At 42.1% G+C, this 25,280-nt stretch overlaps 1 protein-coding gene across 22 annotated transcripts in view; it reads right to left on the reverse strand.

Moving 5' to 3' along the window:
* SLC6A11 (solute carrier family 6 member 11) overlaps positions 1 to 22,311 on the reverse strand; it is a 98,349-nt gene extending 76,038 nt beyond the window's left edge. The window contains exons 1-14 of one of the 22 annotated variants that reach the window (XM_069027929.1): positions 22,226 to 22,311; positions 22,052 to 22,115; positions 21,730 to 21,826; positions 21,532 to 21,605; positions 12,289 to 12,329; positions 11,992 to 12,128; positions 11,291 to 11,461; positions 10,605 to 10,845; positions 9,616 to 10,155; positions 8,293 to 8,337; positions 7,960 to 8,190; positions 5,038 to 5,172; positions 4,731 to 4,871; positions 3,222 to 3,312 (exon numbers count right to left, since the gene is read on the reverse strand). In XM_069027929.1, coding sequence (XP_068884030.1) covers positions 3,222 to 3,312; positions 4,731 to 4,871; positions 5,038 to 5,172; positions 7,960 to 8,179 — 587 coding nt within the window. In that variant the 5' untranslated portion in view covers positions 8,180 to 8,190; positions 8,293 to 8,337; positions 9,616 to 10,155; ... (6 more) ...; positions 22,052 to 22,115; positions 22,226 to 22,311. The other 21 variants (XM_069027927.1, XM_069027944.1, XM_069027930.1 and 18 more) reach the window with 21 other exon arrangements.
* Between the last annotated feature and the right edge of the window lie 2,969 nt (positions 22,312 to 25,280).

A 25,280-nucleotide genomic window follows, 5' to 3' on the forward strand; every position in this document is an offset into this window, starting at 1 on the left:
TAGCAGCACCAGTTAAAAAAGATTCCTTTCCAAAGCCAGAAATAAAGATGTTTTGGGCCTGGTGTATTCATTTGCACACACAAAACCAAATCCATCTTGCCCCCCTGCTCCTGTACCTCCCTCAGCACGAGTAACTCTCAGACTGGGAGCACTGGACTTGAGAGCAGCACAGAGCACAGCAAAAACGCTGGGGAATTACTGAGTCTTCCCCAAGCACTCTTCTGGTTAGGCTGGGTTTAATTAAAACCATCTGAAGACATTGTGATTACTCTACAAGGCTGGGGCAACGTGATAGAGCTCTGGAAGGAGAGCTGCAGCATCAGCCTGACACGTTACAAACGCAGGATTGAGTTTTACGTGTAAACAAGCTCACGTACAGCAAACAAACAGCATCACTGTGCACAACAATCCCCACTCCAATCCACAGATTAACTCAACAGACAAAAAAACCCACCACAAATACAAAAAAAATCCCACAAAAGCCCAATTTTTTTCCCCAAAGCCAACCCCTCACACAATAAATTGGCTTTATGTGGCCACGACTTGGAGGAATTTCAATGGCAGCCTTGGCATTACAGGGAAAGGTTCTGAATGGTTGTTCACAAGAAACCTCGAGCTTTCCCCTCCCCTTGCCAAGCATTAATTGTATTTTTAAATTAATTTTAATTAATTATATTAATTGTAGTTAATTAATTGTAAGGAACCTGGTGGTTATGCAAATAACCCCAGGTCTGAGAAGGGTTTTTGCTGCAAGGAGGATCCTCACACGCTGCCCATGAAATAGCCCTGAGCAGCTGCTCTATGCAGTCTCCTCCAGCTACTCGCCTCTTACTAATTGTTGCAACAAGTTTACAACGAGTTTATGGCTCCTGGCACCAGAATTTACAACGTAGTAAAGCATCATCACGAGAACACCACCTCTGGCTGAGGGAAATAACATTGCTGGTAACACTTATCTTCCAAACAAATTAACTGTTCCAGTCATATTTACTTTGTATTGCTCTGGGATCTGCTCTGCACATTTATACAGAAAGGCCACTGCTGTGTAATTAAGACATATAATTTAATTATAATCTTAATTCCAATGAGTTATTTAAATGCAAAATCAGTCCTAATTTTTAATGAGGCTCATTCTTCCCCTTTGAAACTGTCATGTCTTTTTTTTTAATTTTGAAGCCCTGCAACATCATAACTACTTAAATTTTAAACAAGGCAAACCCCTTCCTTAGCAGGAAGAGAGTATATTTGTTTTCTGTGTGAAGAACTCCAGTTTTGGTTGGACAGAGAAAGCAGATAAGTTTAATATCTTAAGTTATTTTGGCCAGTAAACTGTTAGTGTTACAAGAAGTTTGTCTGTGGCATGGTAAAGACAGAAGTTTCAGATAAATAACAATTATTTAATTTATCTTTTCTTTTGGTGTTTGTGATTTTAAAAGGTTTGGACTGTATATTTTCAACTTTTTATACACAAGACTGTAAACCCAGCTAAGAGAAAAGTTTAAATCCGACTATCCCTTCTAGTTCCATAATTCATTCCTGACTTAGCCAAAGTCAGGTAGGGATATATGCCCCAAAACTGAAGGGTTTAAAACCCACTGCAACTTGATTTGCAAGCTGAGCCACAGAATCTTGTTTGGCTTCATTTTTAGAGATCTCTGAGAAGGAACGTGCTTAAAATGGCTTTGGATGTGCTTCAAAATAACACTGACACAGGAATTCAGGCAATCCAGAGATGAGCACTAACACAAAACCCACAAAACCATAGAAACGTGAGAGTGTAACACTTGCTCTGTGCCCTCCATGTAATTGAACTGAACATTTCTTACTTCTCTGGGTAACTGGAGTTACCATCAGGGGCTGAGCTGGGAGTACTGCTGAAAAATTATATAAATGCAGGGGTAAATTGGCTAATAATTGAGAAAATATTCTGTTCATTGACTCTAATGATATGAAGTCTTAATTCTCACTATCCCAAAGAACCATAAGAGATTTTTGCTAAAATAAAAAGAAGTTGTAGCATTAAGTGATGCCACCTGAGAAACTCTGGTTTATTGTGAAACACTGGAGCAGGTATATTTTGATTTAAGATGTTAGGTGTTCAGATTATTGAAAATTTGAACAGAAAGTAAAATTTCAGTTTTATCCAGAGAGTGAATACCTCTCATATTGTTCAGGCTTAATTTAGTTTGGGGGGGGGGGGGGGGGGGGGTGTATTTTATTTTGAAATAAAACTATTATTTGCTGAAAGAACCCATGAAGTCTAAGTTAACTGATGTACCAAGAAAAAGAGGTTCAGGCAGACAAGAGCACATTCTAAGATTCAAGGAAATTATGTCCATGTAGAGTTCTGCCCTCAAGGAGTTTTCATTCTTGGCTCTTTCAAAGTGTAGCTGTTGCTGTCCTGAACACAAAACAGCCTCAGAATAAGGCTCTGTCTTCAAGATAAAATGAATGGGTCCCCAAGAAGTTGTAGTAACCCAGAATTTTGTAGCAGGCTTTGAATTGTGAAATCACTCAGCGTTAAAAGCAACATTCCATTTCTGTGACTGGCTTAACACCCACAACGCCCTGTGAGGAGCAAATGGGAGACTACACTGCCCTGATTAAATATTTATAGTCGGGAAAAATATGTCACCACAAAAGCAGATCATCTTTTGCAAACAGATTATTTCCTTCTCTTAGGCTAACAAGAAATCAGAGTCAGGGGGACAGGAGAGAGTTAAACTCTGCTGTTATTCTAGCTGAATAACTAACACTTACACAGTCCTTTAAAAAATAATGAGATACAGAAGCCAGAGTATTAGTTAGCTGAAACAAGGATGAGGATGCAGCTCTCAAACTCCTAAGGGAAGAAATATTTGGGGAAAAAAAAAAGAAAAGAAAAGGAAAAACACAAATGTTGTAAATCATCCTCTTTCTTTCACCTTTGCCTCCTCATTAGTATGGGTTTGAGGCTCTTTCCTCCAGCAGCAGGAGCCAAGCTCCCGAGCAAGTGGCACACTTTGTTCTGTGTCCTTTCAGGATATGGAATTCCTTTCCTTGTATCCTCTAAAAAAAGAGTTAAAAACTCTCATTCTGACTGTGGCCGTATAAGAAAATTTCCAGCTGAGCTCACATCCCTAAGTGCTATAGGGTTATGAGGTATCTAACCATGTGTAAATGATCAAATCATTGCAAGGTAACAAACAGGCTGACCAAACATAAAGTTTCTGTGCACTTACTCCCAGAATTCCATCACTGGAGAGGTGGCATTTTGTAAAGAGACTTGACTGCAGTTGCTCATATTAAGTTTTTGAAATTCCACACAGTTTTCTAGAAAAGAACCAAAAAGAAAGAGTTTGCTCTGTTGACATGCAAGCACAGCTGTTGTTGTTCATCTCCCAGTTTGTGCACCTTGGGGATGGGAAAAAGCCTCCATTCTACACCACGTTTTCTGGGTGGGCTTAAAGGTTTCTGGGTGCACTAAATGCAACAGCTGCTACTTCTGCAACACCAGATTAGGATAACCCAGGAAAACATCCATGAGGACCCTCCTACAACACTTCCCAGAGGCACAGGGCCAAAAAATCCCCTCAGGCAGAAGAAACAAACATTGAGAAACTGAGGAGATGGATTGGGAATTGCAAGATGCTCCTACTCCAGCTGCTGGTTCAACGGGTTATGGCTACAAATGGTTTAGGGAACATGGCCAGCCATAAACTTCCACTTTTTCCTGGTAAGGCAAATGGATATTTCCTCTGGTTTATCATAATTATCTCTAACACAGAGAAAGGCCAAAGCAGCTCAGCACTGCTGAGCATTTGAGCAGTGATAACACTGGCCAAGCTCCTTTGCAGGGCTGCCAAAACTGACACCAAAGCCTTCTACATCCACTGGGCCCAAAGTTCATTCCCTGACATAAACTAAGATTTCAGGCAGCTTTAGGTGGGCTCAAAAAATACAATAAATGGCCAATTAGTGAAACCATGAAAGACAATACGATGGGTACTTGATTTGAAATTGGACTGGGATTTAAGGGATAAATGCAAAACTTCAGGAACATGGGAACATGGCACTGGGATGAGATCCTCCCCATGGATGTTTGTGATCTACAGACTCAATGAGCAGAGAATTACAGATATAAATATCAATGAGAGGACAGATGCAGAGCCCTACCCTGCAAACCCTCATGAATGCACACCTCATCCTTCATGCAGGAGGCTACTTTACATGCAGTAAGGATTATTTATGAGACTAAATTTCCAGAAGTAGCTTGATGAACATTATCCCTCAACATCTGGCATTTAAAAGAGCAAATCCAAAGATCCACATTTAATATTTTTTCCTCTCCATTCAAACTCCTCCTGATCTCATTAGAGTGAAAGAGCAAGATTGCAACCTGTCATCAGGTCATTCTCTGCTGCAGAATTCACTCTCTGTGTTCAGGGAGAATAGATATGATTGCAAATGAGAGTCTTGGGATTTAGCCAGAACATCTTACAGAATTAACAAAATCCATAGTCTTTTTCTGCTGACATTAAATTCTCCAGGAGTAAATGCTTAAACAATGACCCAACCCAGAAAGGTCCAAGGCAGTTCCACTCCAGGTTTCCTTTCTCTTGCTGTAGTGGGATGTGGTTGGCCCACTTCCACTGACTTGGCCGCACCAATGGCTTTGTTCAGGATATTTCAATGTATCAATCAATCACTTGGAAGGATTTGTATATCAGTAATCTCTGCTGAGGTCATACCTGTATTCCATTCATGGCCACAGGAAGCCCAGGGAAGCTCTGTAGTAAAGCAGTTGAACAAATAGAAGATAGCCCATGCTAAAATGATGATGTAATATACATTTAGGTGTGCCTCTATAACTTGGGTAGCATAGCCAATGCCTGAAGAAGCAAAATAAAAAGTGAGATACAAAAGAAAACTGCTTGTCAGATAATTTAAAAACAGATGCTTACTCTTAAGTATATCCTAACTTCCATTTTGATACTATTTATTTCATTTTACTTCAAACTGAATGCTTTCTTTTGTAGTAGAACACAGAATTGTTACCTTCAAATAGAGGGCAAACTTTCCTCCAGCATGTGATGCCTCCTTCACTTGTAAACTGTCCCAAGGCTGTCTCCAAGAAAAATACTGGTATTCCACAGCAAATAAAAAAGACCACGTAGGGGATGAGGAAAGCACCTGCAAGTGAATATTGGGGGGTGCTGGTTAGAATGAATCCAGTTCCTCGGCAGCACAGTGAGGATTTTCCCAGTAAAGGAAGGATCAGCTGTGAGCCATCCCCCAGGCATCACTCTGGCAGGGCAGGAAGGATTCACTCCTGCCCCAAATATCAAGAGTTAACCTGTAAGCCAGGGCTAAACCAGACCAGATCAAAGTTCCTCAGCACAAAGTCAGCTCATGAGGCTCTCAAACACAGAGAAGATCCCAGCCGTGCTCAGCTACAAAGTTCTGCTCTGCTCAGCACCACGTCAGTCTACACTACCTCCCCTGCTTTTTTCAGGGGTGAAGAAGTGTTACAGATCTTAAATCCAAGAAATCCTTTTCACGTTATTTATATGAGCCTGATGATAAGGATTGTGAAAAGGGAATGAGGAAACAAACTTCAGAACTACTTACAAGGACAGGAAAGCAGGGCTTGGCCTCATCAGCCAGAAATATTAATGTGAAATTCTAGGAAAATAGCAAAGCATCAACACTTTTTTTGGATGCTGGCAGTAAAGTCCAGCACAGGCAGTGAACCACAGCAAACCCCAAACACAGCACACCCACACCCTGAAACAGCTGTTGTGCTTCAGCCACCTTGATCAGAAAGTTGAGACAATTAAATCCACGTTTCCTTCACATCTCATCACCAGGAGTCTCTTCCCTCAGCCAGGAAATTTCCCTAGAGCTGAATCCCAGGTGCCTCTCAAGCAATCCATGGGGATTCCACAAAGAATGGAATATTTGCATGGGTTCTCTGAATGATTTACTGGTCAGTATCAAATGCACTTGGCCCTCTCATACACACAATCACAGTGAGTTTAACATGGCAACTTGTGGAAAACCAAAGTATCAGCTCCGACTGTTTTTCCAACACTGTTCCAACAGGCATACATCAGGAAAATTAGAAAACATCAGGTTTCCCAGCTTGCAAAAAGATCACATTCCAAGAAATACCTAATTCTAAGCAGGCAAAGAAATTAATTTTCCTTAAAACCTGAACATCCACAAGAACCTAAAATTATAGCAGATGATTCCTGCACTCCCTGTCATGACTTGGAGTAAGTCCCAGAGAGGTCAGACCTCACAAGTTCCATACTACAGCTTCCAGATTTGTTCTGTAAGCAGCAACTTATTCACAACTAGCTCAGATATTTACCAGTGCCTTCCCCTACCACACACCAAGGAGTTTGATGCATCAGATGAAAGTACTAAAAACAAACTCTGGTCTAATTCCAGCATGGGGTTACAAAGCCACAGGTCACAGACTGAGCCTCCATTGACTAAAACTGCTCAATGGCAAATGTCCCATGGTGCCAGGACATGACCAATTCAATCACACCCACTCATTCTATTCTTAATTAAATTAATTAAATATGATATTCAAGTAATTACTCTTTCATCGAATCACGCCTAGCAATGATTAGAATTCTTTGTGCCTCATGTTACAGCCTTAAAAATGAGAGCATCACCATTTGACAAGCTGGCACATACCTATAAAGAGGCACCTAAAGGTGGTCGTGTGAACCCAAAAACTGCACATCAGAAATACATTTCTGTTATTTCCTCTGCCAAAAGTTCTCTGGGAACACTTTAACAATCAACAAGAGGTGCTGTGTATCTGATATGCAGCATGTTAATATTCACGTATAACAGCAGGGTTTGGTAGTAGCATTCTCTAAAGGGTGAACTATTGTGACATAAGTTTCACCAAAATACAGATCCATAAAGAAAGGAGCTTCCAACGATAAACACAACTTCCACAGCAGTATTTGTCGTGTGGAAACAGCAGACAAAACAGGCTAAAAACCATCCCCAAGTTCAGATAAGGAAGGACAAGGAATAGAAATTTGGCACAGCATTGTTAGCAAACAAGCCCTTTAAAGATCAGATCACTGCTTATCAGCCCTGCACATCCCATTTTTCTCCCAGCCTCTGTGTTTACACTACCACTGACCCAGGCCTTAAGTGGGGAGAATGTTGAACCCAGTCCACAGAATTCTAAACTGAGTTTGTAATTGACTTTTCTTCCTTCGTTGCTTCCCCAGCACAGCTGATGTGCTTATTCCCAGCTGTCACACATCTTACACGGTTTATAGTCAGCTATAACCAACACATGGCACATGTCACACTTCTGTAGAAGTTGAGTCTGCTCTTTTCTCTCTCTACCAACATTCATATTTTACATTTATTAGTGCTTGCTCTCTTTGAGTAACCTGCAGTTTTACATCTTCCCCTACCTTGCTGTAGGAACTAGGGAAGTACTGAGGGAAAAAAAGGTACGTTGAGGTATAAAAAATTTCACGTGACAAAGAAAAAATATTTAGTGCTTGTGGCATTATTAGAAAAAAAATTAATCCTCTCCCAAGTACAGTGTTGTGACAAATAAAGTGATGCCTCCTCTTCTGTGTCAGACAAACTTAGTTAAGCATGCCTGGGTGTGTATTCACATGCAGAAGACAGCCTGTACTACTATAACAGAACACTGGCTTCTTCTGCACGAAAAATGCTACTGAGAAAAATATCTCAATTTACTAACACAGAAGAAACTTGTAAAAATAAACCACACAGTGTTTGGAGAGAAGGAGAGAGAAACACAATGATTTTTCTTAGTTGTCCGATGTTTAAAGCTTCCCTGTCTGCACATGCACTGAAATCCTGAACACGTATCTCTTACTAGAGCAATAAATCACTGCAAAGCATTCTTAACTCTTTAATTCCCGTGTTTAATTCCATGTAAATCCACACGTGATGCCATCTTACCTCCTCCATTCTTGTAGCAAAGATATGGGAATCTCCAGACGTTTCCCAACCCAATAATCTCCCCTGCCACAGAAAGCACAAATTCAACCTTATTGTTCCAGTGGCCTCTTTCATGAACTTTCTTATCATTGATGTGGACGAGGTTAGTACTTGAGGCTTCTGGGTCCAAAGCATCTTCTGGCTTGCCATTAATTATAGGAATAGTCTTTTCAGCTGTCATGACTTTTCAGCCTAGTGGAGAACAAAAGAAAAACACACAGGTGTGTTAGGACGCTTGCTGGTACTGATCTCCAATGACTGAAATCTCCCAGCGTGGCATTGGCTTCTCGTTACCTGTGGAAATCTGCAGGCGAAAGTGAGGGAGGCAACTCCACAGGGCTGGAAAAGTTGTAAAGCAGGGGAAAAGGAAAAGAAAGGGGTGGAGGGAAGAGATAAGGTTATGTGCAAGGGAAGGAGCTATTTCCAAGTGCAGACAGACAACTTCCTAACCGAGGGAAGCCTTTCAAAAATCCCTCCCCGGGCACGGATCCCAGCCTGACTGACCTACCAGAGGACAGAGAGCTGCTGCACCTTCCAGGCGCACACCTGAGCCCAGGAGCCCTCGGGGACGTGCGGAAGGGCTGGAATGGTTGTGGCCTGCCTGGAGGAGCAGGGGAGCTCCCGGATTACTCACCCAGGGCTCTGCCCGTGCCTGCGCGCCGGGGACAGGGGCCGGGCTGTGGCTCAGCGCTGCCTGCGGGCGGATGGCCGCGGCTCCGGGAGCGCGGGCAGGGCACGGCCGGCGGGGAGAAGGCGTTCAGGATCCCCGGGAGCCGGGAAGCCTCGTCCTGCCCTGCCGCTGCTGGCGGCCCGGCGTGGGTAGTAGGATGCTCCCCGCGCTCTGGAGCCGGAATTTGCAAATGCTCAGCCCTCCCCGGAGCGATGGTTTAACACCCGCCTCCCCCCTCCGCCCACCTCAGGCTGTCCCGCCAGCTCCCCCCTCCTCCTCTTCCTCCTCCTCCTCCTTCTCCTCCACCCAGCATCACCACCGAGCATCACCACCGAGCATCCCCAGCCTGCGCTCCCCCGCCCCGCGGGCAGGGCCGAGCCCGGCAGGTTGGCAGCCCCGCTCCGCATCCCTGCGCCGCATCCCTGCTCCGCATCCCCTGCGGATCCCGGCGCTGCTCCGCACCCCTCGGGCAGGGAGGGGGGACCCGCATGCGGCGGGCGGGGCGCAGGGACAGCCCCGCACCTGCGGCGCTCCCGGCCGCGCTCGGGGGGCTGGCGCAGGCCCGGCAAGTTAAAAAAAGGAACCCGCCGGGAGCAGATGACAGAAACTTCAGCTGGAAAGGGCGGCGGGGGGAGCCGGGGGACAGACGGGATGAAAAAATAAATGGAGGGGGAACATTTGGGAAGTGTGGAAACAATGTGGGCGCTTTCGAGTTACACCAGGAAAATGCAGAACCAGCCCATGTGGGCATTGCTAGCTGGGGCTTGGCTTAAAATTCGAGCTGTAAAAGAGGCGAGAATAGGGGAAAAAATTATTACAAATGGTTTTGTTTCAGGTTGAATCAAATATTTCGAGTAGAGAATTTTTTCCCATTTAACCCTCTCCTTCTTAAAATTTTTTGTAGGTCAGTCAGTTTCATCCCATGTTTCCAAACCCAAATTAAATACCTCTTCCTTTCTTCATCTCTGCAGCTTCTCCTCAGCAAATGGCAGCACCCAAGCCAGGTTCTTGCTTCAAATCTTCCCTCGGCTCCACACTCTGCTGCAATTACGATCAGCAAGGCTTTGCTCTGCAGCTCCAGGGGATGCACTTTGGAACACACAGGCTCCTAAATGCAGGATTCTCTGCTGGAGAATGCCCCAGAGACAGCCTGCTCCTCTTCCATGTGGATACTCTCCCTCTCACTCTCCAGCTCCATGGACTTTTCCCACTGCCTGGACTCCTGTTAGCATGGAGGACAGTGGAAAGATGCCCACGGATAGATTTTATATTGACTTGAGCTGACTTTGTACCCCACTTGTACATTACACGCTGGAGCTTCTGCTGTGGTTAAAGTTTTCAGAATTTTGCATTTCAACGATGCCTGTCACAAGAGTGGGTGCTGGGGCTTCACCCTGTCAACTCTCTGTCACATCAACCCTTGCACCTAACAGGTGCAGGCTGAGCCTCTCTCTTTTCTTCTTGATGCCAGTTCTAGTCACACCTATCTTGGGAAAGGAAAAACTGCTGAAAAAAATGCAAAATTCTTATATTTTATTTTTTTAAAAGTATCCTCCCCACAGGTATTACCAGATCTAGGTTGGTCTGGGGTGGTCAATTTGTGGTTTGTCTCTGTTTTTAATGCAGTTGGTATTAATTAATTGAGGATGCAATAGATCAATTTTTCCCAAGCTGACTTTGCACAAACCAAACTCAACTCAAAGGGCTTTTTTTGTTGTTGATTTATTTTTACCCCCTCCTTCATCTTGTTTTCAGCAGGGATCAAAACAGACACTGCTTTTCTGTATTCCGGCCAGGCCTAGCAGGCTCAACAGGATACACTTGAACATCAAAGCTGACAGTGAATTCTCATTTTATTCCTGAGAGTAATTCTAAAACTGGAGGGGAGCTAAGGGACAGTAAACATTTGATGATTCAATACAGAGGAGAGACCAACCTTCATCAAACAGATTGATGACCCCCAATTGAAGGGCCTGCTGCAAGGGACAGGCCAGGGGCAGATGCTGAAGGTGTTTATTCACTGCTGATTTGTTCACCATTTGAAATGATTAATTCCTGGTGTCGAGTGTTTTACCCACTGCTGTAGTCCTGCACCAATTCCCATTCAGTCTCCTACCAGCTGAAGTGTTTATGGGAGTAATTGCTGGCTGCTAATCCTTGTCAACACTGCACAGTGTCTGCAACATAAAACGACAAATTTTAGAGCAGGTTGAGAACCCTGGGGTTTTTTAATTCTGGTGGAGCCTTTGCTATAGCAATGAGGGAAATTCCCTGGATTGCAGGCTGGCTCTCAGTTCATGCTCTTGCCTGTGTCTCTGGTGTTCCTCATCCTGCCCGTTCCCATCAGCCTGCTGGGAGACCCTGCATAAGTTTCCTGGCCATGCCTTTCAGGCCCTACATTAATATGGTGTGCCCTAAAAAGCAATCCAAGTCCTGCTTTATTCAGGTTTATCTCCACACTCCCAAGGAATCCTTTACAACTCTGTGCAGAAAGTACAGGGGTGGGGGTGGAAATCAGATGTTTCTGCTAACCAGAGAATGGTGCTGTGAAGTACCCAATGTTCCAAGGCTACATTTATTTAGATTTGTAAACTAAAATTAATCGAGGGAAGTCATTCATACCTAGAGTAACTTGGGAAAGCAACCTCCAAGAAAAATCCGCATTTCCACAAGATTCTGCCAGGCTGCCAAAATTAATGTCAGCTAAAGTCATGTGATGTAGTTTCAGAAATTAAAAACTGGGACTTGGCTCCTTTCTTCTCCTTTTTGTAACTCTGAATTTCTGTGTTGTTTCTGCAATACAGAACCCTGTGACAATATGATTGTGGGGGGGAGGGAACAACAATTCTCTTCAGATTTAAAAACCTCTGTTAAGATTTGCTATAAGCAAAATCTGCACAAGCCTTATATAAAGATTTCATAAAGCTGGACTCTTTGTGGCTAAATAGCTACACAAAAGCAAAGAAATGCCATAAGAATTTCATCAGTGATAACAATCTGACAATATTTTGGATCAAAAGCCTAAAATCACAAAGCCATGATGAACAACACAGACGCCTTTAGCTGTTTTTGCAAGCTGACTTCAATCAAAAATAGGCTGATTTGTGCCTAATCAGTTTTCTGCAACGGGAAAAAAAAAGATTTAGTTGTTGCAGATAATTTTAAGTAAAGCAACACCTGATTGTTTGGCTTCTATTTAGAAAGGCTTAACCTCTATCGCCGTAGATATCTCTCCATCCAATTTATTGCCTCACAATGGGTGAGATGCTGAGTTTGGGGTTGAGGAGAGCTGTAAAAATCAGTTTTCCATCTCTTGGTGTTACCTTTCCTTTGCTCCTTACTGTCAGTGTGAGATCTGTGTTTTGTTACTTGCATTTTATCTTCCACACCCTCTTCTAGACAGGAGTGGGTGATAATACTCCACAAAATGGGGTTTCTGCTGCAGACTTGTGCTGATCTCCTGGAAGAGGCAGCACAAATTGTGGGTTCCTTGAGTTGATTCATCCATTCCCACTGTGGTTTAGGGACACACCCCTCTGCTAATGGGTAATGGTACCTTGAGCTTCCTAAACATGTATTTTATGCTCAGAGAGAACCTCCAACCCTGAGGTAAAACACACCTTCCTAGAGTTAGCAGTCATCCATCCAACTGAACTGAAACCTGGAAAATAACAAATAAATGACAGCACTAAATGAGAAGACACCTTTGGAATGTTTGAATGGGACTTACAATAAGAGAGAGACCAAATAAAAGAAATACCAAAGAGACCTGAGGAAAACTCAATGCATAACACCACAACTGTCAATAGTCAATCATTCTTCCAGATCAAAGCCTCAATTTGCAGGTTTCATGGAGATATAGATGTTAGCAGCAGGCCTAACTCATAATTAGTGGGAGTTGCTCCAGCCTGGAAAAGGCAGGAACTCTGAGGAGAGTTTGTGCTCAGGTCCTCTCGATATGTTTTTGATGATATTAAAATATTTTGTATTATTAAAGGTACTCAATGAAAAAGTCAGAGTTTAATTCAAATTACAGATGCTCTCTACAGGCACCTAAAGTCCTTTATCTTATCCCAGACACTCTTTCTTCCCTGTTGTAAAGTAGGGTAAGGGGTTGCTTTGTGCACTGGATGCTCCAGGTCAATATGGGAAGATTGTTAGGAATTACAGAGTTCAAGGAATTGAATAACTCTCACAGCTCTGACAGAAAAGAGTGAACCTGACAGGAAGAAACATCTCCCCCACCCCTGAGGTCGTGGTCCAGTGCCCTTCTTTTCTACAAGCAGTCCACTGAGCCAGGCTTTGGGTTAAACCTGGAATGCCACAAATCCAAGTTGGCTTTAGGTTGAGCCTATAGCATGGTAATTAAAGAAATAAAATTCCAGCTTAAAGATGAAGCTAATCATCCCATGCTAAGAGGTGTCACGCTCAGCAGGAAAAAAATGGGACAAAGAGGGAGGGAGGACGATGATTTGAGTGGTGGCATTTTTCTTCCCCAATATCCCATGGGATGAAGTCCTGCCTTCCTGGAAATGGCTGAACATCTCCCTGCTGAAGGGAAATAGGGAATTCATCCTTTGCTTGGCTTTGCTTGCACATGCAGCTTTGCTTTACATATTAAACCATCTCCATCTCACCCCATGCGTTTTCCCACCTTTCCCCCTCTGATGGTCTACCCTCCCAGTATGGGAACCTGTGCAATATTCAGGTTCAGTGAGGGGTGGCAGCAACACTGCACACTCTGCCAAGTGTTGCTTTAAAATGCATTAAAATCCACAGCAAGTTACCATTAGAAACTCAACCACTGGTGTGAATGAGGGAGTGGTTTTGTTCTGTGTCAGATCTGAAACAAGAACAAAGCTCCAAAACACAGGTCAACCCATAATGAAGATCATTTGTTTTTCCCCCAATGCAAAATAATAAGAAATATGTATTAGCCCCTAAAATTTCAACTCAATCACATTTTATTTTTAACTAGAGTGCAACAGCAATATACTGCTTCAAAAGTTAAAAAGAGGTCCCGTATTCTCAGAACATTTCCTTTATTGAAGTCTTTTTGGCTGATGCTGCACATCAGTAAAGTAATTGCCTGGAAAATATTGATTAGCTCTTGTGAAACACACCCTTTGCTATTCAGGATTTCATTTCAGCTCTGTCAGCATTTGAGCACTGGCACAGGAGTTTAAGGGGTGTGTGTGAAGTTCTCTAAAGCAGCCCCAGTCCATTCCCACAGACACTGAGCTCCTGCAACTGCTCTGCCACACAAATTACAGATGACAACTTGGACTAACTCAGCAAACAATCCTTTCCTGAGCTGTCTGCTGGCGCATTGCTAATTAACAATTAATTGCCTTCAACAAGATTCCTGCAGAGCAGATGATGTGATACTGCAGATGTTTCAGCCAACTTGCATTTCCGTGCAGTGCTGCAAAGTGCCCAGAGATTTCTTTTACTCTTTTGCTTTTTGTAATGGTGTTTTTAATCAGAAATATATTCCTTTTATATTTTCTTTTAAATATTTTGCAGTATTTTAACACTGAAACTCCTCTTACTGAAATACTTTCTTTACAGCTGTGAATCATCAGCTCTTAATTGCCACCTGTAGGTTTATAACCTGAAAATTGGGTCAAAATAGAACTTAGCTGGCAGAGCAGGAAAATAAATTCTCGTGAAACCCCACCCAATTATACCCACCAACATCTCTGGCCCAAGAGCCAAAAGAGAAAATACTCTCAAATTTTATTACATCCACTCACTAAAACTGCATGGACTTGTTTGTCTTTCCCAGCTAAAAGAGGGAATAGTTTCCTGTAGACTCTCATCCTCTGGGAAGGCAAATGGAGAAGATACAAGTGCACCAGATTACCCAGAATTTCATCTCTGCTGGATGATGATTCTTCCCAATGACTTGTTAAAGAAAGAAACAAAGGAACTCAGAGAGAGAAGAACCCTACAGCAACAAGGCAAATAACACATTTAGGTGCACAAAGCTGGGCCTGGAGGAACAAAGACCAGCAGGGAGATCCCGACTCTGCTGGCACAGATTCCACGAGCCTGACAATGGGTGTGGTGGGAGGGCAAGAGGAGATGTGGGAATTGCTGCTGCACTCCTCTGGAAATGGATGAACAGTTCAGGCACAGAGAACAAAACAGGCAGATTCCTATACGTGGAAAAAGCCTTCCTGGAAACTTTCACAAAGTCCTGAGCTGATTTTAGGTTCTTCCCCCAGAGGGTGCTGGGCACTGCCCAGGCTCCCCAGGGAATGGTCCCGGCCCCGAGGCTGCCAGAGCTCCAGGAGCGTTGGGACAGCGCTGCCAGGGATGCCCAGGGTGGGATTGTTGGGGGGTCTGGGCAGGGCCAGGAGCTGGGCTGGATGATCCCAGTGGGTCCTTTCCAACTTGGGATATTCTGTGATTATTTTGATGTTTCAGGGTATTTCTGACAGTTCCTACTGCCTTTCAGCTCCTTTTCTATCCACAAGAAAGCTGAAACTGATCCTACAGGGCTTGACTATATTGCAAAGAGAAGCTTAAAATACACTTGTCTCAAATTCTTTTCCAAGTGTCTGGCACTGAGGAGAATCATCAAACTACCAGAAACACGGAGCCTAATCCATGGAAAACTGAATGCAGGAGAGGAGGAGGAATTTTGCTGGAGGTCATTTTATGCATGACTTCTGCCCAAGGCCTATGTTTGACTCCCTCAACACCCTGGTGTTTGTAGGGTGAGTTATGGGAATTTATCAGGCAGAGAGGAGACATCCCTCTGACATCAGCTGAGAGATGGAGTTCTGGCTTCACAACAGGAGGAAAAAGAAGCTGGGCTCATTTCTTTCTGCAGTCTGTAATAAGGAAGGCAGGAGTAGAACTGCTCAGTGGAAGGAAATAGTTGGGAATCTGTGCTCCAACCATGTTTTCATTTAAGAACAATATCTGGTGAACATAATCCCCAAAGCAGCACGTATTTCTCAAACCCTTTCTCTAAAGTTTACTTGTAATTTTTTTTTTACAGGAAAAATTCCCTATGCTGAGGAATGCTAGGCACCAATCTGAAAAAACAACACATTTTTTTGGTTTAACTTTATCTGAATATTGTTCTAGTGGTTTTTTTTCCTCATTACTAGGTGTGTGTAGTTAACTAAAATAGGAAGAACACTTACAAAGATCTCCTTATTCCATGCCACTTTGACTTATCCCACTGGAAAAGGAAGACTTTGCTGATGGAGTCAAGAAAAATAAGGCTGGATGTCCTAAAATGTCAGAGCATGAGTGACAGTGACACATCCACAAATATCACATCTTCATCAGCCCTGGTATCACAAGCATACCATTTTTAGGAGCATCATTCTGTGTTTTGCAGTCAACTTCTCTATCTGCTACAGAGATGAAATATCATTTAAGAGTAGAAAAACTGCATCCAGAAGAGGAAAATTTCCTCTGCAGAAGTCTCCATAATCACAACCTTTTAACTTTTACAGGCTACAGAATATGCTGCAAATAAACACAGTGAAATTTTCCACCAGCGCCTCATTTACAAAACTTTCTGCATATTCAGCCTGAAATTCATTTCTTAAGACACTTCACAGATTTGGGGCCTAAAGACTGAGTTTTCAGGAGCTAAATTCCTGAGGTGTCTTTCTGCTGAAGAGGGACAGAATATGGCACTTGATTCATAGCTTGCAGTTTGAAAGGGGTTTGTGCACCTTAGACATTGATTGTTTTGATGATTAAAGTAGCTGAGACTAAGGAGATCTGGATTTATATCTGTAAGTGCTTTTACCTCTCAAGGAAGTGTGAGTTTCCTCAGTTCCTTACTAACTTTACACACAGAATAGAAAGCTGTAATACACATAGAAATAGAGGTTTTAAATCAGGCAAGGTTTTCTTCTGAGGTTTGTTTTTAAACAAAGCAGGGAGGGTTTGGAGCAGCCAGCTCTTAGTGCAATTAATTTCAGCTCCTTGTAAGTAATGATAAGAACACATTGAATTTCAGATGATAAGAAAGCATTACATTTCAGCTGCTTGTGTTACATGGATTTTTGATTTTAACTTGATTTCTATTTTAAGTCTCCTTAAGCTGATTAAGAGTTTCCCAGTTCAGCCCTGGGTTTTACAAGAGCCTTGAACAAGGAGCAGAGCAAAGTTTCCCTCTCCAGCTGAGCTGCTCAGCCCTTGGGATGGTTCAGCTGCTTCCAACAAAGGCAGAACTTACAGGTGCAAGACCTGGTTTAATACAGAGATAGCAGCTGCTTTGGAAACTTTCTCCTGTGCTGTTTTACACTCAAAGAAATAATTTATGCTCATTTGCTGCATGGCCAATAAATCTGCAACAGACTGCACTTATTCAACGTGGATTTTGTGAACTGTAACACAAATCATTATCTACCAAATGTTTCTGCACACTGGGGTTTGGGCACTGAGCTTTCTGCAGGGCTGGGGCTGTGTCACAGCACGCTGACCCCTCAAAGGCAGTGCCATCCCTCAGCAGGACACAGATTGAATTTCTTTTTGATTCATGAGAGGGAATCATGGAACAGCCCAAGTTGGAAGGGACCCACAAGGATCATCAGTCCAAGCTCTGGCCCTGCACGGACACCCCAGCAATCCTTCCCTGGGCATCCCCCAAATGCTCCTGGAGCTCTGGCAGCCTCGGGGCTGTGCCCATTCCCTGGGGAGCCTGGGCAGTGCCCAGCACCCTTGGGGGGGAAGAACCTTTCCCTGATCTCCACCCTAAACCTGCCCTGGCACAGCTCCAAACCCTGCAACTCTTTGTTTGTACTTTATACTCTCATGCATACATCATTTTTTAACCACAGGAGCCCTACGTGGTTCCTCGAATTGTTTCAGTGCCCCTTTGCTAACAGCATCCTGAAGCCCTGAGTCCCCTTTTAAATTTGCAAATCAGAATCCTGGCCAGACACAGAAAACAACCCATCTATGAGTCCATTTGATTACAACAAAATTTGGCTGCTGCCTAATGGCTTGCTCAGGAAGCGTTTGAGTTGCATTAAAATGAAGAGGCCAAAGCAAGTTCCTGAGCTGCATTCAAAATCTGATGTTAAAGGTCAAAACACCAGAGTGAATGGCACCTAATCTGTGGAACAGCTTCCAGGAACTCTTTTTGTCACCTTCAACATTTAGCACTCTATTCTTGGCTGAAGCAGATATAAATTACGGTTTCCTATTAATGCAAATGAGATATTCAAAAAAACTTCTTCGAGGAAACTGTGGTAGTTAAATGCAATAAACTTAAGACACACTTGAGCCCTGTAGTTAATGTTATTTTTCCATAAGAAGTTTCATCTTAATGAAGGTTTTTGTTTTACAAGATATTATTCTAACACAGATGATGTTATCAGCTCTTGTCAGGTGCACTAAAATATCTGAAAATCTGCCCAAATCTACAATTTCCACTCTACAAACACCATCCTATTCCAATTCTTGGCTGAAATTCATTCTCACTCTGCATCCACAGCTATGAAGAATCTAAAATAATTCATGGTGCTGAACATACATTCTCAAAATTGGAAAAAAAAAAGTATTTAAACTTTCCATGTTCCAAGTGCTAATTAAAATCTTTCAGGAGAAGTAAATACATCTTGCATCTATGTTTGTCTAAAAAAGGGTTACCTTGTAGTGTATTTTGCTTACAGTTGGTTTCTTCACATCTTCCACTTATGTTTGCAGGCTTTAAGATTATCTTAAAATGCCTTTTCCCAAATGATTCCTCATCCATTGTTCTTGACCCTGTGGTATCACCCCTGCAAACCCTTTATAGCAGGGCCTTGCTCAAGTGGAAAGGATTTCTACATAATTAAAGCAAATTAATGCTCATTGTTTTACTTAAGGACTTGGGGGGTGGAGTGTTTGAAAAGCAGCTCCTGGTAAAATTCCCTTTCAATTCCAATACTGGGCTTTCCTTTCTCGTTGGTGCATCCCTAAAGTATGGAAAAATGAGTCCCTGCAAATGCCATCCCAGTCCTGAATATGACACTGAAAACTAAATTGCAGTAGTAGGACATTTTAAAATATTCCTAAAACTTCATAGAGTACTTCAATCCCTATTATAGAAAGGATATATTTTCCGGGGATTTTCTACAACAAGACATCAAAACCCTTGCACGCCTAAAACTCTCCTGACAAATTAAGGCTCATTTTTCTTCTGCTTTGAACTAATTTTTCACAAAGCTTTTTGTTTTTTCAGAGCAATAACTTCCAAGATTTTTCAGTTCACTGTTAGGAACTAAATGGTTTGGATGGAATAGTCCAGCTGGATTGTCCTGTCAGCTTTTTGTTTTTATTTCTCTTAATGCTTGATAATGCCTCTCTAAAGCAATTTTTATTACTGGCTTGCCAGGCATAATTACCTGGATGTAATCAGAACAGCTTTTCCATTGATTGAAATATGTCTCTGGGCCATAAAGAGCTCTCTGTGGTTTTACAACCTTATTTTATTATTTAACATCTTTAACATTATTTAATGCATTATTTAATACTGTAATGTATTATTTAATATTATTTAACATATTACTTAACATGAAAATAATTTTACTTATAAGTAGAATCCATAAGTATTTTATAGGCCATTTTAACTCTAGCATTATGATGTTGAAATTAATTGTTCAGGTTGCACCTTGCATTTAGTTCCTTCACTTGAGATTACTTTAAAATATATTCAAAAATTTAAAAAAAAATTAAAAAACATTTATATTTAGACATGATTGATTCTGTAGCTCATGGCTTAAATTTTCCTGCCCATGGCAGGGGATGGGAACGAGGTAATCTTTAAGGTCCTTTCCAACCCAAACCATTCTGGAATTCTATGGAAATGGGCTTCCCGTTTACACTCTCCTTTTTATTAATACTGACTGATTTACTAAGTCATGTTCCCATCAGGCTGTGTTTGCTCCACTTCTGGATGCAACAGGTGACTATTTACATGGAGTATTTCTAGTTTTCTATATTGTTCCACGCTGTTCCTACAGGTGCTTTCTAAAGACTGCAAAAATGCCACCATCAGCAAAAATTCCTTGCTGAGGAATGGACTTCCTGCATTTATTTTTGTCATTAACTCAGGAGCACTGTGCCTAATTGCTGCAAGGAGGGATTCACAGAGCTGAACAAAATCTTGGCACTTGAAAAAGAAACCAAGCCAGTCTTGCCTGCTCTCCCGAGCAGCTCTGAACTCTGCCCAGATGTGCTGTGATCCAATAGACTTCCCAGGGAATCGCTGCAAACAGAACATTCTGGGTCACCAACGGGCTCACCTCAGTGGCTGAAGCTGTTTGCACACCACTGCTGGGATGCCAGCAGGTAAACTGATTTAAAAACCTCACCTAGGTAGAGATAAATGTAGGGACAGAATTCTTAATTCAGCAGGGACAATGTGCGACAGTAGATTAGCGAGAGAGGCAGCAGCAAGGAGGAGAGAGAAATCCCAGAGGAATCCTTTGTCTGGGTGAACCATAAGTGCCCCAACATCACATCCCTGTCACCTTTTGTGAAGAGTCTGGTTCAATCTCCCCCTGACTCTAGAAACAGCTTAGAAAATTTTTTGTATGACTACTCCCCCAAAGGGTTGACATCTATGATTTACAGCTGAATCTTCATGGCATAACTTATTTTTAAAAGAAAAGCCTCCTCTTGTCACCTTGTCCTGTGCTGGCAGAACAGAAAGGTTCAGGGCTTTTTTAAAGTGTGTGACCTACAGCAGCGAATTCGAGCTCACAGCTATAAAACCTGCTCCTGCCTCCCTGAAACCTGCCTGCTGCAGCTCTGACAGGTATCCCAGACTGCTGGAGATGCACAAGTTCCCCTGAATGTGCAGCTATTGAACGAGAGACCTTTCCAAGGAGCAGCATTCCTCCACCCCCTCCCACCCTCAAGTGGGCTCTCTATTATCTACAAAATGAGTTTCTCAGCAGGAGCTGCTTGACAACAAAATGGGCCCTTGGCTCAGCAACCCAATGTTGTCAGAGCTGAATATCTGCCTGGAACAGGACTTGATATTCCTTAAAATAAGTTCATTAACTGCTTGACCTTTTCTACTTCCTAGGAAGATAAAAGTATCAATGCAAACCCAAACACAGCCCTGGACCACCTAGGATGCCAGGACATCCGTTTGTAAGCAGGGATGTGGGTGAAAGCAGAGCCCAGGCTGGCCTTGCCCGCTGCCCAGAGAACACATGGCTCCAGTGAAACCAGCTAAAAGTCATTAACATTCTCCAACACTTTGCTGGGAGCTTCAGTGCCTCGGAAATGCGGTGTCTGCTGAGCCAGGGCACAGACAGTCCCTGCGCCCAAACATCCCCCCTCAATGCTGAATTCCCAAGCTGACCAGCTGCCTGTGTGTTTAGCACTTTTACAAGTGACCAAAACGACTGGCAAACAGCAATAATTCTGCTTGTGCTCCACTAATGCACATTTTGTTGCTGCTGTTAATCTTGGGGTAAACGGAGCAACTGCAGGTCTGGGGATTCCATTAACTGAGCGCAGTAATGTGGGACTCACCAGAGCTTTGTGTTCATGACAACATCGTTCAGGGTGTTTGCACATCAGTTACATCACTGATACATGGATAAAAAAGTATAAAAAATTATTTTCACCCTGACTGCTTTCTTGAGTTATTTTCTAAGGGCTTTTCATGAAGACAATCATGAATTTGTCAGCTACTTGAGCAACCAAAAGGCTGTGTGGCCTCGTTCTGTGCAAGTCCCGTCTTTCCTTTGCCTGTCCACTATCAGAGTTCCCCAAGATATCAGCAACTGCAGCCTCCAAGGCCTAACCCCTGCTTAGCTTCAAACATTTAATAAATCCAAATAGCAACATCTCTAAACAACTAAAACCCAAAATTCTCTTTTTACCCAATGACTATCCACAGACATGACCTGTTCTGGCCACTTACAGACAACTGCTCCTCCTTTAGCCTCTGGAACCACTGTGCTAAAACAAACAGAAAATGAGTTTTTACTGGTGGCAAAACTGTGTCATTTTGATCTCATTTCATGTTGAGGAAGAGATCATTTTCATCCTGTACCAAGTCTGAATGATTAAACACTTACACAAGTCCAGAAAGATTTCGGAATAACTTCTTCCAGCATAACCAAAACAAATCAAGGTTTTGGATGAGTGTCAGTTCAGATGACAATTGAAAGGATCCTGGAGTTAAAAATAGTTAAGAATTTAGATACAAATGTTAGAGTTCTAATACACACTGACTTCCGACACTCCTGCAGGCTAAAGTCATCGATCTACCCATGGCAAATTTGTGTTGTGCAAATACCACTGAGAAAAAAAGGAAGCACTTCTTTAAAAATCCACAGAGTTGTGGATTTCAAATGCAATTATACAGAGAAGAGTTAAGAATTGGAGTCTGGACCTCACCTTGTAAGATTAATTTGAGAAGAGGCCACCTGGGTAAAGCTGGAGTCTCCTAAAGCACTTTCATCTGAAATGCAAGGGGAGTTGTGTAGCACAAAACACCAACTGTGGGGTGGTACAACACCAATACAATAAAATATCGATACAATATCAGCAAACAAAATCATGAGAACCTGCCTGGGCTTAAAAATAATTTGAGAGATCATAACTCCACTGTCTAAGCTGTGAGCCTTGGTCCCTGGCTTTCATTGCAAAGGGAGTGGTCAGAGCAGGTGATCAAACCAGTCCCCCTGGATTAATTCAGTGATTTAAATCAGCTGTGGTGGCCTGAGCCCAGCTGACAGGTGTATATTTCTATATTACCTTGATAAACTCCACTGGTACGCCAAAGAAATCGTGTGGTTTCTTCTCAAATGTTCCCACTACTCTCAGGAAATGTATTTTTAAGAACGCTTTTAAACTGACTTCATGATATTCTGGTTTTTGGGTAAAAAAAATATAGCTATTCTACCTCTAGAGGGTAAAATATATTCTTTCCATCAGAAGAGGAAACAGCCAGAACAAAGTTACTTCTCAACCAGAAAATTGCTACATCAAGAATGTCAGGCAAAGGCAGGGCTCCAAACATGGTATGTATATCAAGCATTGCTCACAAATATCACCTGGTGGGAGGATAGGGATTCATATCCTCTGCTAACTGTGTCTATTTGACTTTCAGTTGAAGCACGTTTTCATCTGCTCTGGCAAACAAAGCAAGCTCGAAGTTGTTATACAAAAAATATGTTCATTCTTAGGCTATGAGCAAGGGCAAGTGCCTGCTTTGATTGCTCCACACAGCAGACTGAGCAGCCAGAGCCTTGGAGCCCCTTCCTGCAGTTTGAAAAAGGACATTCCTGCTCTGCTCATAGAGGCTTTGCCCAGGAAAGGGGAAAAAGCCAGCAGTAACTCTCAATAAAAATAAAACAATGCTGAAAATTATAATACAACAGAATCACTTAGCTTGATCCTTCAAAAAGCGTCAGCTTTTCCCTGCCAAAATAAGAAAAAAAAGAATCTTGTCTGCTGTAATCTTCTGGCACATGTTCAGTGCTAATCCTGCTAATGCTGAGCAGGACTTGGGGGATATTTTCTCTCTAAATCCACACATTTGCTGTTATACTCTCAGCCTATTTATTGTATATTTGAGCAGCTTGCTGGGGTTTACAAGTAATTATTCCCTAGCCCAAACTCTATCAAGCTCAATTCTCCATAGGACAATAAGGGATTATTTTTGGTTAATAATAAAAAAAAAAATTGATCTGTTTATAATTTCATTGCGTGGCTGCATTTATCAATTTACGTCACAGTCAAGATGATTTGTGACTGTTGCAATTGTTACTTTTTTGGTAATAGTCCTCTAAGGTATCAAAACTTGTTTTTACACAGCACAATGATTTGAAATCCACAGGAATATAAGAATGCATGCAGAATTTTTTTTATATGTAACATGGTTTTAATAGATGCACTAAAAAACTTAGCAATATGTGGATAAAATAGCTTAAAGAAGAAATGGAATTTGCTTTTTTTTTTTTTTTTCCCTTTCTGAACATGACTGAATGCAACAATAGTTCAGTGAGGATTCACTTGGTTTTGTGGCTACTAGGACGCATTTTCCACACACTTGGTGGAGAAATTACAGTAAAATAAACTGCTTGGAAAAGTTTAACTGAGGTATATCAAAAGCAGTTAAGTTTTATGGTTTGGCTGGTGAATACCTTGTGAAAGATAAGGACCCTTGGCCATCTAGAACAGATTTCAGTCAAGGTCTGCACACAGACTGCAGGAGAGACTTTTAATATCTCATCTGTAATCTCACACCACTACAGAAAAATTTCTAAATGCTGTTGCTGTCCACAAAGAAAAATGTTATAACCACCCTCAGAATGTTCTTTGCAAGTTACGATTCTCCTTTCAGCCAATAAATAATGGCTGTAATAAGCAGTTGGTGATGGGAAGGCAGAGAGAGATCTATTTGCATTTATTTATAGCATTATTTAGAGAGTGGTTAGAGCACTTAGTTAGGAAAGGATAACTTGGTGAGGCAGCACCCTGTTCCAGATAAACATTGTGGGGAGAAAGGATGTGGGAAATCATGTTCAACTTCAAAAAAACCACCCACAGACTGTGGTGGCACTGCTGAGCTTTAACGAGTTAAAACACTCCACTATTGATTGCTTTGGAAATCCATCATATTCCACTGCAGTAACATCAGAAAATCTGTGGGTGGAGGTGCAATATCAACTGTGATGGGAAAGAATAACCACCACAAAAATCACAGGATATTATAAACCAAAGCCTGGCCAAATGTTTGCACAACGAGGGAGCCTCATTTCACCTTTTTTGAACATCTATATGTTGCTCTGAAATATTCAGCACATTATGATTTCACCTGCAGCTTCTGCTATGAATCTCAAATAATCCTGACCTCAGTCTGGCCTTGAATGAGCAGCTTTCATGTTCTGTATTTTAATTGCCTCTAAAAAAAAAATCAAAATATTTTTTACCTTTCCTGACTAAAAAGAGCCTCTTCCCTCTCTGTGTTTCTTGCCTGAAGCTGCTGGTGCTCCTCTAAGAGCCCACGGTTACAATAACAACTTACAACGTTTTTCAGATTTCACTAACAGGATTTCAGTCTGGATGTGAGCATTTTGCTTAATTATTTTGCAAGCCTGTAGTTGTTTTCCTGGAGAGTTCTCCTTGTGCCCAGGCAAGAGCAGGGATGGCTTGTGGGAATTACTCTGTGGTAATAGTCAGCGTGCAGACCAAGGTTCTTAGAATTTATCTAATATTTATTTTCCACTATTCTCCTGCATTAATATTTGGAAATTAGCTATACCACTATACCACTCTACAGATATATTCATATTTTCCATGTGGTTCAGTTGTGTGTTTGAGCACCAGCACCCCAAACCACAGGGATTCTCCAAAAGTAAAAATAAAGCATAAGGATCATTGTGGAACTAGAAATCAACACTGTTTAAATATAGACTGTGAAAAGAAATGCTACATTTCATATGAATCTTCTCTGGAAGAGCAAAGCAATATGAAGTCATCTGAAAAACAATTTATTTTAAGTGTACCCATGGACAGGAGAAAATTCACAACTAAAGCTACCCACGTTATGGAAAAACCCACACCTGGTGGCCTTGTGGGAAAGATACACGTACTTAGCACAAAAGAGACATCTTGCAAT

This window comes from Aphelocoma coerulescens, chromosome 12 (genome assembly GCF_041296385.1).
Source record: "Aphelocoma coerulescens isolate FSJ_1873_10779 chromosome 12, UR_Acoe_1.0, whole genome shotgun sequence".
NCBI classification, from domain to species: domain Eukaryota; kingdom Metazoa; phylum Chordata; class Aves; order Passeriformes; family Corvidae; genus Aphelocoma; species Aphelocoma coerulescens.